Source organism: Nelumbo lutea, chromosome 3 (assembly GCF_056320005.1).
Source record: "Nelumbo lutea isolate HS-2025 chromosome 3, American lotus-T2T, whole genome shotgun sequence".
Classification (NCBI taxonomy): domain Eukaryota; kingdom Viridiplantae; phylum Streptophyta; class Magnoliopsida; order Proteales; family Nelumbonaceae; genus Nelumbo; species Nelumbo lutea.
Window position 1 is genome coordinate 48208577 of NC_142686.1, and position 16301 is coordinate 48224877.

Here is a 16301-nt window from a genome sequence, read left to right on the forward strand (position 1 = left end):
AGCGTAGAAGGTGAGAGAGAGAAGAAGAAGAAGAAAAACCTCAACTTGTGTCAATTTTCTGTTTCTGTCTCCGTCTTATTTTGTGTCAAACTAAACACAGCCTAAGGGATGAGTCCTAATTGAACCCTTGTCAATCTGGCTAAACCTCATTATACTTTAATTTCCATCTATCGAGCTCAGTCGTCAAGCTTTATAAATTGGGTTCCAGCTTGAATCATCATATGAATTGAACCAAGAAAATACTTACACCCTCTAATTAACTAAGCTTAATTACAATAAGAAAAAAAAAAAGTAAAATATACTATAGTTAAAGAATAATTCTGTCTTGAATTAGTGGTAAACTGCGGATGATATTAAAGGCTTGTTTGATTCATAGGAATAGGGGTCATTCCAATTCCAACTGTGTGGTTGGATGAAATGACTGAATGAAATCTCATTCCCATTTTTATTGGAATGGCATTCATCCATTTGAAGGAATGGCTATTCCCCCATACGAATAAATCATTCTAATTCTAATTTTTAAAGGGATTTTAATTTCGATTTCAATTTCATCTATAAACCAAACAGATCCTAAGTTACAGTAATCCCATACGTCGTCATAGCTGAAATTCACAATGCCTGGGTTGAAGTCTTCATTCATTATTTGGAAGACTGTGTCACTGACTTGAGATTATAATACAGTAAATGAATGGTTACAAAATTGTTATAGAATACCTAATAAATGAGAGACATTCCGTACCTTCCATGAGAAGATAGACCCCAGATTTCCTTTTTATGAAATCTCACATTAATTGGGCTGCAGCTGAGTGATATAAATATTTTTTTTCCTGTTTTTTAATCTCCTCTTTGATTAGTCTCTCACTTGGACTCAATTTTTTATGGCAACCTCCAATCATTTTCAAAGCCAACTTAACACAAAACATAAATCCCCAGTTGATGATATTTATATAATTTAGATAGTTTAATTAATAGAAACAGATGCATCCATGGTCATACATTAGCACATTACTCATGCATATTTCATATTAGAAAATTTAAAGGTAGGAGTTTAGAGGAAAGCGGTGTCGTTAGAGTTTGGTGGGTCCCATGAAAGAAGACTAATTTTTTGCGTGTCTTGGGATGCTTCATGTCATATATAACATCAGCTGGAAATTGAGAAATTTAAGTGGTTTCTTCTCTCTTTGTGTCTCCGGTTAAACTAAACCATGTAACCCTCTTATGGGTTGCCACGTGGGCCTATCCCTAACTGTAATTTGCTGATGTGCTTCCCTACACCCTTGCAACCTTTTGAGTAACAGATGGCAAAATTAGGAACGTCCCTCGTTGCCTTGCCCTACAAGTGAACTGATTTGAATCAATTTATCAAAATACCCTTTATCATCTTGTATATCCTAATTAAATGAGGGGTAGGAATAGAATAGGCCTTGTGTTCTGTTGGAAGTTCAATGTAGTAGAGAGACATATGGCAAGTTTTTATACAAATGGAGGCTGAGGTGTCATCAGTTACAAACTTACAATTGCCACGTCACCCTCTCACCATATGGCAAGTTTTATTCCCCAATAGCTCTATGCAAAATGGAAAAAGAGGCCAGCTCATTTTTCATCTTTATTTATCTACAAACATAAATCAAGAGAGTTGGTTTTGGATGTGTACATAGAGCGTGGCAAATCAAAGGGCCATCTATCTCTCCCTTCCATAGTGGAGGACAAATTTGCATCTCTGACTAGAAAAGAACACAAAATAAAAAGTTACAAACAATAAAAAAAAAAATAACAATGCTACAGAGAAGATACAAAGTCGATAGGATCCTTCAATGCCGTGTAATTGAAATAAATGTGAAAGATGAGGAGAAATCCTGAGGAGGAGGTTTGTGATTACAATAATAAAATATTCAAAATTAATAGAAGAATATTCATGGAAAACTGCGTCTCTCTTCTACGTCTTGCCATTTCCACACACGTCAAACATACTATAAAACCAGATCTGCTCTTGGATTTTCCCACATTAAACCTTTCCATATATCTCTCCAACCCACAATCTCTAATTAACCTCAGATATTCTCAGGTTCGTTTCTTTGTAAGCTTCTTCCGTTTTTGGTTGGTATCACAACTGCAATTATTATCAGTTGGCCAAATCCATTTATATTATCTGTATTGATAGAATTTGCATTGGAAATATGATTGATTTTCTTTGATGCACGTTCGCAGGTAAGATGGGAAGGTCTCCTTGTTGCGATGAGAGCGGTTTAAAGAAAGGACCATGGACGCCGGAGGAAGATCAGATGCTGATAGAATTCATTCAGAAAAATGGCCACGGAAGCTGGAGGGCACTCCCCAGTCTTGCAGGATTGAACAGATGTGGGAAAAGTTGCAGACTGAGGTGGACTAACTATCTGAGGCCCGATATCAAGAGAGGAAAGTTCTCTGATGAGGAAGAGAAAATCATCATCGACCTTCATTCAGTTCTTGGAAACAAGTAATCTTCCTTTATCTCTATTTCGTCAACTCTTAAAGCTGTTATATGAAAGGACATTGCAACAACTCAAGTGGCCTTGAGTTAGTGTAGTTTTCTGAAGATATATATATACATGTTAATTAACTCGCTCCATCGACTCGGTGTAGCAGGCTAATGAAATTTACTTTGGCTATTTAATTTCTCTTCGATCCCCTCACAGGTGGTCTGCGATCGCAAGCCATCTTCCAGGAAGGACAGACAACGAAATCAAGAATTTCTGGAACACCCATCTGAGAAAGAAACTTCTCAACATGGGTATTGACCCTGTAACACACAGGCCAAGAACCGATCTCAATCTCTTAACAAATCTACCTCAGTTGTTCGCTATCGCTAGCCTTAACAATCTGATGCACCCTTTGGACGCTCTCAGGCTGCAGGCAGAGGCCGCACAACTAGCCAGAAACCAATTGTTACAGAATCTACTGCAGGCCGTTAATGGAAGCACCCCTCCAAATCTGGGTGCAGTACTTAATCTCCAGGGATCATCATCTCCCAATCAGGGTTACAACCCCGCCGAATACCCACAACCCAACACCCAATTGGAAGGGCTGGTGAATAATAACCTACAAGCACTTCCGACTGCTAACCCTCTTGCTCCTGTTCTTCACCATGCTCATCAAATATCTACCAACTTTGCGAATTCGGGAGTGATCCAACAACCATCTAACGATGGCCTGATCCCTGAAAACTCTGCTTACTTTGGTGGAGTCTGCTCAACGTTGATTAACAATGAATGTGTTAATAATATCAGTAATAACAACTTGAACAGCTCAGATGGAACAGAACAAATGCCTCCATTGGTTTCAGCCTCTCCTGAAATGGAAGAAATGAAGCCCCACACTAACATATGCGACCCGCCATCCACCTCAACCACCTTTGACACTTGGGGAGAACTCAACCTGGACGATGATGGCAGTGATTACTGGGGAGATATGCTGGAGTATGTTCCCCACTTTTCCTCCCTATCACCAAGTGTACAGCTTTTTCTTTCTTTATATAATTTTCTAATTTCATAATATGTAATGTAGATCAACAAGGTAGATTTAATTAGTTCTAAAATATTGCTAACGAGTTTTGGTTGTTCTCTCTTCTGTCTTCTGTTTGTTTTGCAGATAAGCTAACATGGCTAGAGCTATGTCAATAAAAAAAAATAATATCGCTCTGCAGCCAATCATCTTCACCGGCTTGGTCCATCTAATTACAGAATGCGCTATCTTAGATAGAGATTGTTCCATAAAAGAGTAATAGGAGAGTTCTCTCATGGTTTCTTTTATTTTATTAATTAATTTTTAGAGATTGGTATATTTATTTTTACAGAAAGACTGTATTCTTTTGTACTGGTTTCTTTGTTTCTCTCTTTTCTCTTCTCTCTGAATTGATACTAATTAATTCTCATTTTTGTAATAATAAAGTTACTACAATCTGATGATGATCATCTGTGGAATTTTCATGGGGATATTTGAAACTTCTATCATAAATGATCTGAGAATTAATTGCTTCAGTCCGGACTGTGTCTAGCTAAGATGGATCGATCGTTTTGATCGATCTGGCCAACTTTTAGTTGCATGTGTTTCATGCTAGCTAGACTGATGGAGGAATATATTGTAAAAATGGATGTAATTAACATGGTAGAGCTAGTTCAGTTGGGTAGCTTGGATGTTCTTTTCTTATAGTGTCATAAGGCCACAGACAGAAAGAGAAAGTTAGCTGAAACATGATCAACAGTATATTAATTAAAAATGGAGTTAGTTGTAGAGAGCTTGGACACACGAAACAGAAATATGAAAAGAAGCATGCCTTCACCTTCTTGAATTAGAAGGCCTCATTAGTGAATGACATGGAGGTTTTGACCTTTGAAAGACGACAAAGCATGTTAAACATCTCCAACGTGGACGGTCACAAAACCCCAGAAGAAATCTGATAGATCTCCAATGTGTTTGGGATTTTCTCTCTCAAGTGCTCACGCTGTGGAAGCTCATATCATATATAAAGCGGTCTATATTTAACAGTTTTTTTTTATAGCTAAATAGGCTAGTAGGCCTTCATGAAGTCAAATTATTTGTTAACCATTAGGTAAGAGTATTTCCTTTGCATGCAAGCCATTGACTGTTGCAAAAGCCATTACCGACCACCCAAATTAAGTCTCTCTCTCTCTCTCTCATAGTAGTGTTTATCACATAATGCTTGTTAGTAATAAAAAGTACTGATTTCATGGCAAGCTCAATTTCAACTAAACGAAATTTTTAGTCTCGTTACTGATAATTTGAAGAGAATGACAGGCTTAATTAAGATGAAATTAGCATTCAACGAGGACTGGATATATAAGCAAATAAGCAATCCAACTTCAGAAGCGACCCTTGTCCAAGAAGGGACTCCGTATGATATATTTAGTAGGTATCTATTGACCTATAAAAGACAACTAACCTACCTACCTTTGCTGAATATGTTGAGATTCCAACCTAAAGCAACATATGATGGCATCATATATATACAAAGGAGAAGGTTATTAAGGATTAGTTAAATGATCGATGTTGATTCTTTTGGTTTCGTTTAAATTAACCCCACGGACATTAATTGTCAAAGTTTGGATGACTAATGGCAGTATTTGCACATCGCTAAGAATTTCAATGCAACAACTATTGATATCAGATAAAGACATGTTTCTACGAAGAAGTGTTTGTTCTAAGGCAGCAGTATAACCACTGAGCCAGACACTTTCACCCCGAGGACGAGTGAAATTAACCCAACTTGGATTAAGTGGGGCTCTTTTGCTCTTTCATTAGGAAGTAGTAATTTTTTATAGGGAGACTGTAAACTGTTTGGGCACATCCCACAGTGAAAAGACAATGACGCTTTGATTGTATATGATAAAATTGAGAACAAGAGTTCTTTTATCTCATGATCATGATCAGGGTGTGACCCCAAATTACTCTCCTTTTCACTTAATATATTAAAGTTTCTTATTGTCAAAATTACTATTTTTCAATGTCCTTATTTGATTTTTTGAGAAAAAAGAATCCCGAACTCGAGTGAGTTTGATTTGCAATCCAGTCCGTCACTTGATTTGTCTCTCTGAAAACATGTCTGCATCTAACCTTTCCCTCAAGCCGATCCCTGATCCGCACACAATCCTTAATAAAAGACCCGAGGTTCCAAGGAGGATAGGACCTATCAATAAGGCAGGAGATTATCAGCTTTGAATACTCTTCAATAGTAATCTTCGAATCCCTGAAGTTTGAAGCCAAGTTATGAGCTTCCCATGCCGCCCATGCCTCCACAGTGTTTATAGAAGAGATGCCCAAAGAGTAGCCTTTGAAGTTTTACACCAAACATGTAAAACCTTACTTCACATAATCTATTCTTTTTTTTAGGGTTATAAATTAAAAAGAAATAATATATATATATATATATATATATATATATATATATATATATATATATATATATATATGTGTGTGTGTATGTATATATGTATGTATGTATATATGTACGTATGTTTCTGGTCCATAGGCAAATAAACAGTTCTATTTGCTTACACTGTTAATGAGTTTGTAATCAAGGATCAGAATTCAAGAACTTGGAAAAAGAAAATTGGTTTTGAACGTCTTACAGGACAGCAGAAGAAAATTGGTTAAATGGAAAATTTAAGTCCGGTCAAGGCTTTTTGTTGTGCTTGCTCTTCCCATTTGTTTTTCTTGTCTTTTCTTTTCCTTGTGATGGCTGATGGAAAATTAAATGCCACCATGATCATCTTGCTCCAATCCACCATTTCTTTAATGTTTACTCTCCTTTTTTCTCTTTTCTTTTCTTTTCTTTTCTTTTCTCATGATTGATGAAAATTAAATGCCATCATCATCATTATCAAAGTCTTATTCCAACTATATGGGATAAGTATGTGAATCCTATTTCACTATTTTGTTCTATTTAATTTTACATCCATTGTTAAATTATCAATGCTTTAATCATTTTTTCACTATTTTAACTAGGCATCACAATTTCCAGTCTACCTAGAGACCCATCCCCATAGAGTATGTTTTTTTGTTTGAAAATTGGATTTTCGAGCAGATACAGATTTTGGGATTTTACAGCCCATTCATGTACAATTAAGGTATATAATATTAGGATAAATTCAACCCTCCCCAACTCGTATATTGAATTTACTAAAATAACCATAATGCCTATGATGATTAAATATGAACTTAAGTATTATGCATGTGTTGAATTTAATAATGTTTTGAATCTTAGGTGAAGTATAATTGATAGTTTGTGCTTTTACATGTTTCAATCAAATAATTGGAAATTTTGATGTTTGTTCAAATTATTTTGCTTGTTTATTATATATAACAAAAAATAACTGGAAATTAGATGTGGGTTATGGACAACCCACCCCACTCTCAAATGTGAGGGCTGGGTTAGGGAGGGTTTTGCATTTTCATTTGTGGGGAGGGTTTGGATTCTGAAAATCCAACCCAATGTAGGTTTTGGGAGGAGGGTTTAAAATTTACAAAACCCTCCCTGTAACTATCCCTAATTTCAACCCATGGCCTTTTTGCTTTTACCTCAAGGTGGCAGTTCAGCAATAAACTTGAAGTCCAAAATCGAATAATAAAAATATAAAAATAAAAATAGATCAGAAAATTACATAAACTTGGACACGCATGTCTCTAGTGGTATATATATCCATCATTCTAAACAAAAATATATAAATGTGGTAAATGAGAATTATTTCCATTAATAATGGAAATGGCTAAAAATAGAAAGAAAAAGATTATTACCATCAAACCCAGTTCTGCACTTAATTAATAGGGTAAATTGCTGAAACCTACCCTGGAAAAGGTATGAAAATGTCCAAAATACCAATGCAATTATTATTGAGGCTGGTTTCTACAAGAAAAAAAAAACAATACAAAACAACAAAAACAAAGAGAATTTAAAATTGTAGTTTACTTTGAGTGATTTATATGAAGGGAAGATTTAGAAAATAAATCAATTTCAGAAAAGAGATTCGAATGGTTTGTAGTGAACAGTGATTCATATGAAGAGAAAATTTGGAAAACAAACATTTTTGTTAAAAGTAATTGTATGGGTATTTTGGACACCTTCATGCCTGTTTTTTAAGAAAATCTACCACAAGTGGTCTACTTTCAACTATGTCAGAAACTTTAGGGGAGGTGATTGTAATTATCAAACTTCAAGAGAAGTTTCAGCAACACCCAGAAATCTTCAGGGGAGGTTTCAGCAATTAACCCTAAAAAAGAAAAAAAAATCATATCTTTATACCTAAAACCTAATTAAATCACATTCAGACACAACTAAGCTTATCAAAAAGAGAAAGTTCCAACCAGAATACAGTAACAACTCCGTGAGAAAAAAAAAAAAAAAAAAAGGGAAAAAAAACATTTCTAGAAGGTAGTTTCCAATGGCGGTAGTAGACAGAATGATATTTAGAGATCCAGGTATGCATTTTGTTTAGAATCGATGTCGATCTGATAAACAATTGTAGACAGATTGAAAGGAATAGCTCAAAAAAATCGATTTGCAGTAAAGAACTGAGTTGTGCTACTTTTAGGTTCCAAAGGTATCAAACCCTATAGTAGATTCTAATTTTAGATTGGTCATTCTTGAAATTTGAGTCGATTCACAGAGAATTCTTTGATCAGAAAACAGTGAAAAAATTAAGGAAAAAGCAAACTTCCCTCTCTGTGTAGCATATCTTATTCCCAACTAAGGACTTTTTACTTCAGCTATTAAAACAACCAAGTTCTGCAGAATTTGATCAAAACAACCAAGTTCCCAACTAGTAAATTAAGGAAAAAGCAAACTTCAAGTGATAAAAGTTTTATCTCAGATATCATAGCAAAAAACAGAGAGATCACAAGCATAAATTGGAAACTGGCCTACGTATTAAATGTGGTAAATCCATTAAAACAGATTTGATCTACGATTCTGCAGAATTTGGTGGATTAAAATGAAGTATACATGAACTAATTGAGCTGAATAGGTCCTAAGGAAATGGATTGTTTTAATAAAAATCTCATCAACTTTTTATGATTTTGAGAAAGTCAAACTCAACCCCATTCTCGTTGCTCAGACAGACATGCTTTCGTCGGTTCAATACCTACAACCAATTTGTGAACAACTGTAAAATCATTGAAGGAGCACTGATAGCCATTCTTTAAGAATATATAGATGGAAGTTACAAGTAGTGGCAGAAAGACCACTGATAACTCACTTTTGATGAACTCCATCCAGACGAAGCATGGCCAAGAAGCAAAGTTGAAAAATCTCTAACATCAGGAATCCACCAATCAAGCTGCCCCACAGAGAGAAATCTCCCATCCGAGCTAGTTAGTTACTTTAATGGATGATAAGTTGTACTTGTCCTATTGACTTTTTTTATCGCAACTTGCTAGGCAATTCCACTTGGGGAATAAGGACAACGATGATACATTTCTATATGTATTGTTGCGTCAGTACTCAATACGTGTATGAGTATATAATACGTGTATGAGTACTCAATATTATTGCGTCAGTACTCAATACATTTCTATATGTATTATAAGACTTCCCCTCTTTATTTTTAAAATAGACTAAAGACTTTCCCTATTGGGTGACATCATAGGCTTCTATAGCTATTTGTTAAGAATTGGTTGCATTGTGCTCACGTGCAGTTAAATTTTATTAAAATTTTTCAAAACCGGACTCATGGTTTGGGTTTCTAATGATGTTTATTGGAGAGAGAAGGGGAGAAAGAAGAGTGAAGAAGGAAAAAAACAAAAGGAATGAAGATGAAGAAAAGAAAGAAGTGATTGATAGTTTTAGAACTATAGCTAAAACCTTAGGGAAAAACCTAAAACAGATTTAGTTTGAGAGATGCTTTTATCACCGTTAATTTGCCACCGCTGTTCTAGCCCAGGTAGTCCATGTTTAATCTTTTGAGTAATTTCTTAAGAAAAATCTAAAATTTTCATTCTCTAGCAACCTCCCATTTACTAAAGGCCATGCTTTAATGGTTTCAGGAGGCATGGCTGATTTCACATCAAATTACCTTAATTTGTGAATTAACTCCTGTGAGTAGCCCATGAAGTCAGTGTACTTTCAAAATGATGAAAGTTGGTGGTAATCTTTGAAATTTTGAAGGATAATAAAGGACAAAAGTATTTTGTAAAATTTATGTATTTTATATTTTATTAATTTTTATTATTTTATTATGACATTAAATGTTGACACATTTGACCCAAAAGTTGAACTATTGATTTCCATCAAACACAAAAGTAATTTCATTTTTTGCCAATTTTAGATTATGTATTTAATTTTTATCATCAATAAAAATAATTATTGTTTATTACACTTATTTTTTAATTTCATTAATTAAAAGCATCATAAAAGTGTCTAATTTTTTCTATATTTTGTAGTTATCTATATCTATTTCTATTTTAAAAATTTTGTTATCTAACTATGACTTCATGAACTGACCAATTTGATTGGGATGATTGAATTTTTTAGTTCCTATTTGGGTAAATAATAGTTTTTTTTTTCAGTCTGTTTTTTAAAATATATGAGTTTATATTGTTAAACGTATTGGACATAGATTTAATTAGTAGCATTTATTAGGCTATGTTTGGTTTGAAGAAAAAGGTAGGGAAAGGTATGAAAACCTCCTTGCCTTTCCCTTCTTTTCCCTACTTTTTCCTTCAAACCAAATATAGCCTTAGTGAAAAAAATAATTTAAATATAGGATAATAAGAGAAAATGGAAGTTAATACCTTAATTTTATGTTTTGTTTGAAGGAAAATGCAAGGAAAGGAAGGGAAAGATAGGAAAATGCAAGGAAAGGAAGTTAATACCTTGTATAGGTTTTCCTATCTTTCCTTTCTTTTCCCTACCTTTTCCTTCAAACCATATTGCCTAAATATAAGACTAAAAAGCAATAATTGAAATTACATTTTCTACCCTTATAATTAGAAATAGGCTAAATACACAAATATGGGCATTTTAGTAAAAAATTCTACACCGTCATTCTACACTATCATGTGTTCAACTAAGTATTAACCATATGAGATATAAGGTGGTGTTTGGATTAACCTTTTATGGCCCAACCCGTCTAAGTCCAGACCAAGCTCAAGCACCTGAAATGAATTGGGTTAAGCTTAGGTTGGGCCTATGTTGGTAAAATCAGGTATCCTTGAACTTGGACCTAAGGTTTGAGACTTAGTGCCTGTTTGGCAAGTCTTTTCAAGAAGATCTTTTACAAGATCTGATGTGTGGCCCACATACATTTTACAAGGTGGGCCCCACATGCCATTGGTGGACATGCATGTGGAACCCACATACATTTTTCAAAGTGGGCCCACATACAATTGGTGGACATGTATGTAGGGCCAATGTGTGGACATGTATGCAAGGCCCATATACATTTGCAAAGTGGGTCCCGCATACCATTGGTGGGCATGCATGTAGGATCCATGTGCAGGCATGTATGTGGGGCCACATACATTTTGCAAGGTAGGGCTCACATACCATTAGTGGACATGCATGTGGGGCTCACATGCATTTTCCATGGTGGGCCCACGTACAATTAGTAAATCCCACTTACACATTCAAATAGTTTTTGTGGAAAGATAACCCATTTTCTTCCAAGCATGTGCATCATACCACATGTTCGAAGAAGACGAGGCGCTAAAAGACTGTAAAAGCTTCATTTGAAGCTTCTTGAAAAAGCCCAAATTCGAGCTTCTGACATCTTTTATGGGCTGGAGCTTTTCCCGAATAGATATTTCTATTGCCAAATGGGAAAAGCCCAAAATTCAGGCTTCCGAGCTTCTAAACAGCCCGAACCCTGCACGAAAAGACTTGCCAAATGCGACCTTAGTTGGGCCTGGATTGGTCCACAACCCAACCTGCCCGAGTCGCACCCCTAGATGGGAGTTCGAATCTGTTGACCCAATATGTAAGCCACATGCTGGCCACAATACAGTACAGCTTCACATTGGGAACATCTCCCATGAATGACAATATACAACCATGAGAGATATTCCCTGGTTGTGGGGTCTAGTGGCCAGCATCTTGTGGTCAGTAGATATGGACTCATTGGTCAGTGGGTTTAGTGACAAAGAGAGCCCTGTCTATTTGCAGTTTGAATCCCATCTCCGGTTACAATGAGATATTTGGGGTTTAGGCTGCATTTAGTTGCTTCACTTGTATTGGTGTAAATGCATGAGTGCAAATAAGTTGAGTGTAAATTCTGATTTATTCTTGTTCATATTTGACCTTGTTTGTTTTTGAAAAGTAAAATAAGAAGTAAAATGATGTTATCTCACCTTATAGAATGAAAGGATGGAGTTATTTGTTTGAGAGTGAGATAAAGAATCATGATGGTGTACAGTGCACTCCCCCACTTTATAGGAGAGAGAATTGAGGTAGGGAGGAAGGTGGCAAATTTTGCATCAGCTTTTGCAAATGAAACAAAAAGTACAAAAATTGTATTAAGTAGGGCTGTAAATCACAGACAGATACAAAACTGAAATGGGTGCTAAATTTGTATCTGGGGTACTGGCAGAGGTGGACAGTTTTCTGGCCTAACCAAAATAAGAAACAATGCATGATCAATCCTACTTTCTCCATGAAAAGTGATCCACAATGCATGCATGATCAGCCACCTTCATGTTTTCCTCTGCTGCTGCAACTTTACCATAAACATAAGCGTACATTACCCTCTCACCCATTTATATATCTTATATCAATGGACCAGATATTGGCTAAATCCAATCCAATTCAATATAAATTCATGACAGACGGACCAGGTCCAATCCAATCCAATAAATATTTTGGACCAGATAGGACCAATTCAATGTCTTATTGGTCCACTCAATCCGTCCGAATTGATTTTGGTTTGGACAGGGTCCAATTCAAAACCGGTCCATTGACACCCTTATTTATAACCTTGATCAGTACAATAGAATTTCTCTATTTCACTTGTAATACTCACAAATTCTTTCCTGCATATAATTCTTTTGATTTTGTAACTTTTCTTGAAATAAGCTTCATAGGCACTTCCAACTTTCCAAGAATTTGTCCATGGAGAACCAGATTGAATTAATGTTGTAAGAATTTATATTAAGGAAAATGGTTATGACTTACGACAAGCACGTGTTGCCAATGGAGGATGGATTCTCTGCTATTTTCACTCTGCTCACAACTACCACTCTAAACTTTGAACTTTAAAAGATGGGCCTAATGGTGGATCATGTATAGGTATGATCATGAAGTCATGAACATACATGGGTCCCCCCCCCCCCACCCCAATACCCAGTACTACCGGTGCCAGTTCCAACAACCTTCCAAATGCTAGTGAAGGCAATCCAATAGAATTGGATACCATTTTAGGGTACTCCTAAGAATTGAAGAAGCAAACCCCATGTTTGAGTTTAAGGAATTGATGCTGCAAGCGCTGTCCTAAGAATTGAAGAAAGCAAACCCCATGTTTGAGTTCATTGGGCATCTGATCAAGACACATTTGTCACCACTCATCATAAGATTCATAACTGGGCAATCACAGGTGCCTTCCTCTCCTGTCCAGAAAGTAAACCATTTATCCCTCATTTTGCATAGAACGTAGCATGTCCCAAGTTCCCAAATTTGCATTTGGGAACCATCCATTTATCCCTCCACCCCGCTCCCACAACCAACACCAAGGAAAAAGAAAAGGTTAGTAGGCTAAACTTCATATGTTGCAACATTCAGTACGACTACTGGAGAAAAACAGGTTGTAGACTTGTAGGTTAAGAGCAGGCAAATAAGGAATTCTGTAAATATGTTCAAATTTAAACCTACCTTCTTTAAACCCTTAAATTTGGTGCCCTTGGACAATAAGGGCATGATAAGACTTTTCTTCATGCCAAAAGAAGTATCTTCTCTACTACTGCTCCTGAAGTAGATATTTTTCTTAACAGTGATCATGGAAGGTTGACCTTCTTGAAAGTTGCTTCAGCGCTACAAAACCCTCCACCTAATTACAGAGCATATTTGATTTATGTGGAAATGGAAGTAAGATAAGAAAGCATATCATCATATCTAAATATGGCACCAGAAACAGGTGATGGGATACATGTAAACAACTATGGTTATGAAATCTGGAAAGGTATTGAGAAATCTTATACACAATTCATCAAAGGTGTATGGTACAAAATAGGGAATGACAGCAGGGTAAGATTCTGGAGAAATCCATGGTTTGAGGATCGTCCACTTATGGAGTAAACCCATCTCTCTCCATGGTGGTCATACATAGCGATTCATTACTCATTAGTGGGGGAATCTACACTAAACAAGGAGGTTGCATGGAATCCAGAGATGGTGCGAGATTTAAATGATTAGGAGGTTGAAGAAATGAATGAGCTCCTGAACAATTACTGATAAGAGAAACAAATCATCTTTTAAATCAAGAAGGCACTAGCATTGAGGTGGAATAGCTCAGGAATGTTTTTGAACATTCTTTTTTTACAGAACCAAATTCCTCATCAGTAAGAAATTTCCCCAGCTCAAAAATATGGCAGCTACGTGTTACCTCAAGATTGCATACTTTGGTGTGGACTATGGCTCTAGACAAATGCCTTGCATCCTCAAACCTTCAAAGATGGGGCATGGCTGTGAACACAATTGTGTGGTGTGTTTGGACAGCCCTGAAATCACTTGTTTTCCATTGACAGACCACACACTTACAATAGGAAAATTTCCTGGAAACTCTACATGTAAGAAAAGAAAAGCGGTGTGGGGCATGATTTCTTTTGCAACCTTTTGGACAGTTCAGGGGAGAGAAGCAGCCATTAATTCTGCCTTTATGGAATTACTCGCTCCAATATGGCCTCAAATTGTTGCTAAGATATTGCTTTCAATGCCCCTAAATTACCACCTATTCCAGATAAACCTCAACTCAGAAAAAGAAGAAAAGAGCCCCTCTTTCAGACCAAGAACGCAATAAAAAATTAAAAAAAAAAAAAAAAAATCAGAGAGAAGCAGTAGAGCCCCTGTTTCAGTCCCAGAAAAAGAAGATTGAATGGGGGGGAAGAAGAAGACGGGGCAAACCTACATTCACTGTTCAAGTCATTCAATCGGTTGAGTCCATATCCAAGTATCTTCTCTTGTAGTACAATATGTTTGGGTCTCTTCTCTTCTCTTGTAATGTAGACTGTAGACAGGGGTGCTCATGTCTTTTCCCTATTTTTTTGTTATAATATAGAGCTACAGATGTGTCCCCAATTTAATGAAACTGTCCCATACTTCTTAATAAGGGGCAGAATAGTCATTCTCATGTATTCTAAAACTATAAATACAAACCTGGCTGCCTGAGGGAGAGATCTATTATTTTCTCCCCCATCCTTCTCTCTTCTCTTCTCTCTCGTGATTTTTTTTTTTTATAGGTTTCTCTCTTATGAAGTTTATCTATTGTTTTATTTGTTTCTTGTGTACTGAGGTCACACTTATGTGAGAAGATATGGCTATGATCAAATCTAGAAGTATTCACAAGTGGGCAGCAGTGATAGTTTTTCTTCAGCAGCTACAAATCAGGAACATCTTTTTCTCCTACGGTTGCAGACATTGTGTGTAATTATAGAGTGGTGTTTGTGGTGGTTTAAGCCCTCCATTTGTGGTTATCAAGGAGGGAAGTGCTGGTAAGTTTGGCTTGTGTTAGTGCCAACCAGATTTGATATGTTTGAGTAGTAGTATGCTGAAACAGATATTTTAGTGGTGTGAAATTAATTTGTCTTCATTGTTATTGCTGAAAGTTGGTGTAAGTGTTTGGGGCAATCACGGCTGCATCTGAAAGTGGTGATCAACATTAACAGTCTCCGGAGGTGGAGGACATGGTACATGCTGGTCGTGGTAACTGAGGAGATGGAAGAGTTGACCCAGGTACTCAGGGTGGATTTGGAGGACATAGAGGTGGTTGTTAGTAAGGGTTGGCCCAGGTAACAGATCAGCATTAGCAGCTTCCTTAGGCGGTCTTGTTTCTGAGGTATTTACCCATAAATCTAATTTTGCATTTAATCCTTCATTAGTTTTAGCAATAAGTACTATTGTCTTCAGCAAATAGCATGCACCAAGAGGCCTCCTCCTGAATATATTTAGTCAATTCGTCCATGAATAAAACAAGGCCATTGCCTAATTTTGGACCCATCCACCTAGGGTTTTGGAATGGATGGATTGGATATGAACTAACCCTTTGTACTTTTTCTTTTTTCTTTTCTTTTGATGAATAACCTTTTGTACTTTTTCACACAAAGCGACTGCTCTCATGCTCAAATCCGTATTCTCAGGCTTGTCAGGCAAAGGTTTTACCACTGCACCAGGCAATGACCCCTTCAATTCACATCCATAATTAGTGCAAATAAATCTGATGTCTCTCCCACATGTGTTTTAATATTGGTTGTTGTCCCTAAAAGAACACCAACCCAAGACATCAAAAATCAAATAATAAAATACAGATTGCAAAAGATTTGCAAAAGAAATGGGCATGTCTCTAATATTATATATTAATTATATTAAAAAAAATAAGTGTGATAAAAGAGTATTATTGTTAGTGGTGATAGAAATGGCTAGAAAAAAACAAAGAAACAGGAAAAAAACAGAACAGTCTAACCCATGAACTGCTGACAAGGTCAAACCGTTCAGTGGTTCAACTGGTTAGGTCACTAGGTCGTTGACCAAGTCAATATTTTTCTGCAAGTAAACAGTATGAGGAAAAAACAGACCTAAAAACCTGGCAGGGTGACAGGTTGACTAGTTCAAC

The 16301-nt window shown here is 36.2% G+C and overlaps 1 protein-coding gene across 1 annotated transcript; it reads left to right on the forward strand.

Annotated features, from left to right (window-relative positions):
* Positions 1 to 1826: 1826 nt before the first annotated feature.
* Positions 1827 to 3965, forward strand: LOC148864798 (transcription factor MYB41-like). The gene is made up of 4 exons (XM_088979856.1): positions 1827 to 2065; positions 2209 to 2476; positions 2676 to 3455; positions 3628 to 3965. Exons 2-4 carry the CDS (start codon positions 2214 to 2216, stop codon positions 3629 to 3631), a joined length of 1047 nt encoding a protein of 348 aa, XP_088835982.1. The 5' UTR covers positions 1827 to 2065; positions 2209 to 2213; the 3' UTR covers positions 3632 to 3965.
* Positions 3966 to 16301: the final 12336 nt, after the last annotated feature.

Excerpts from the sequence above, each read along its gene's own strand:
- LOC148864798 (XM_088979856.1), top strand. The coding sequence starts at position 2,214 with ATGGGAAGGTCTCCTTGTTGCGATGAGAGCGGTTTAAAGAAAGGACCA. Across the intron at positions 2,477-2,675 it reads CATTCAGTTCTTGGAAACAA|GTGGTCTGCGATCGCAAGCC; the intron begins GTAATCTTCCTT and ends ATCCCCTCACAG.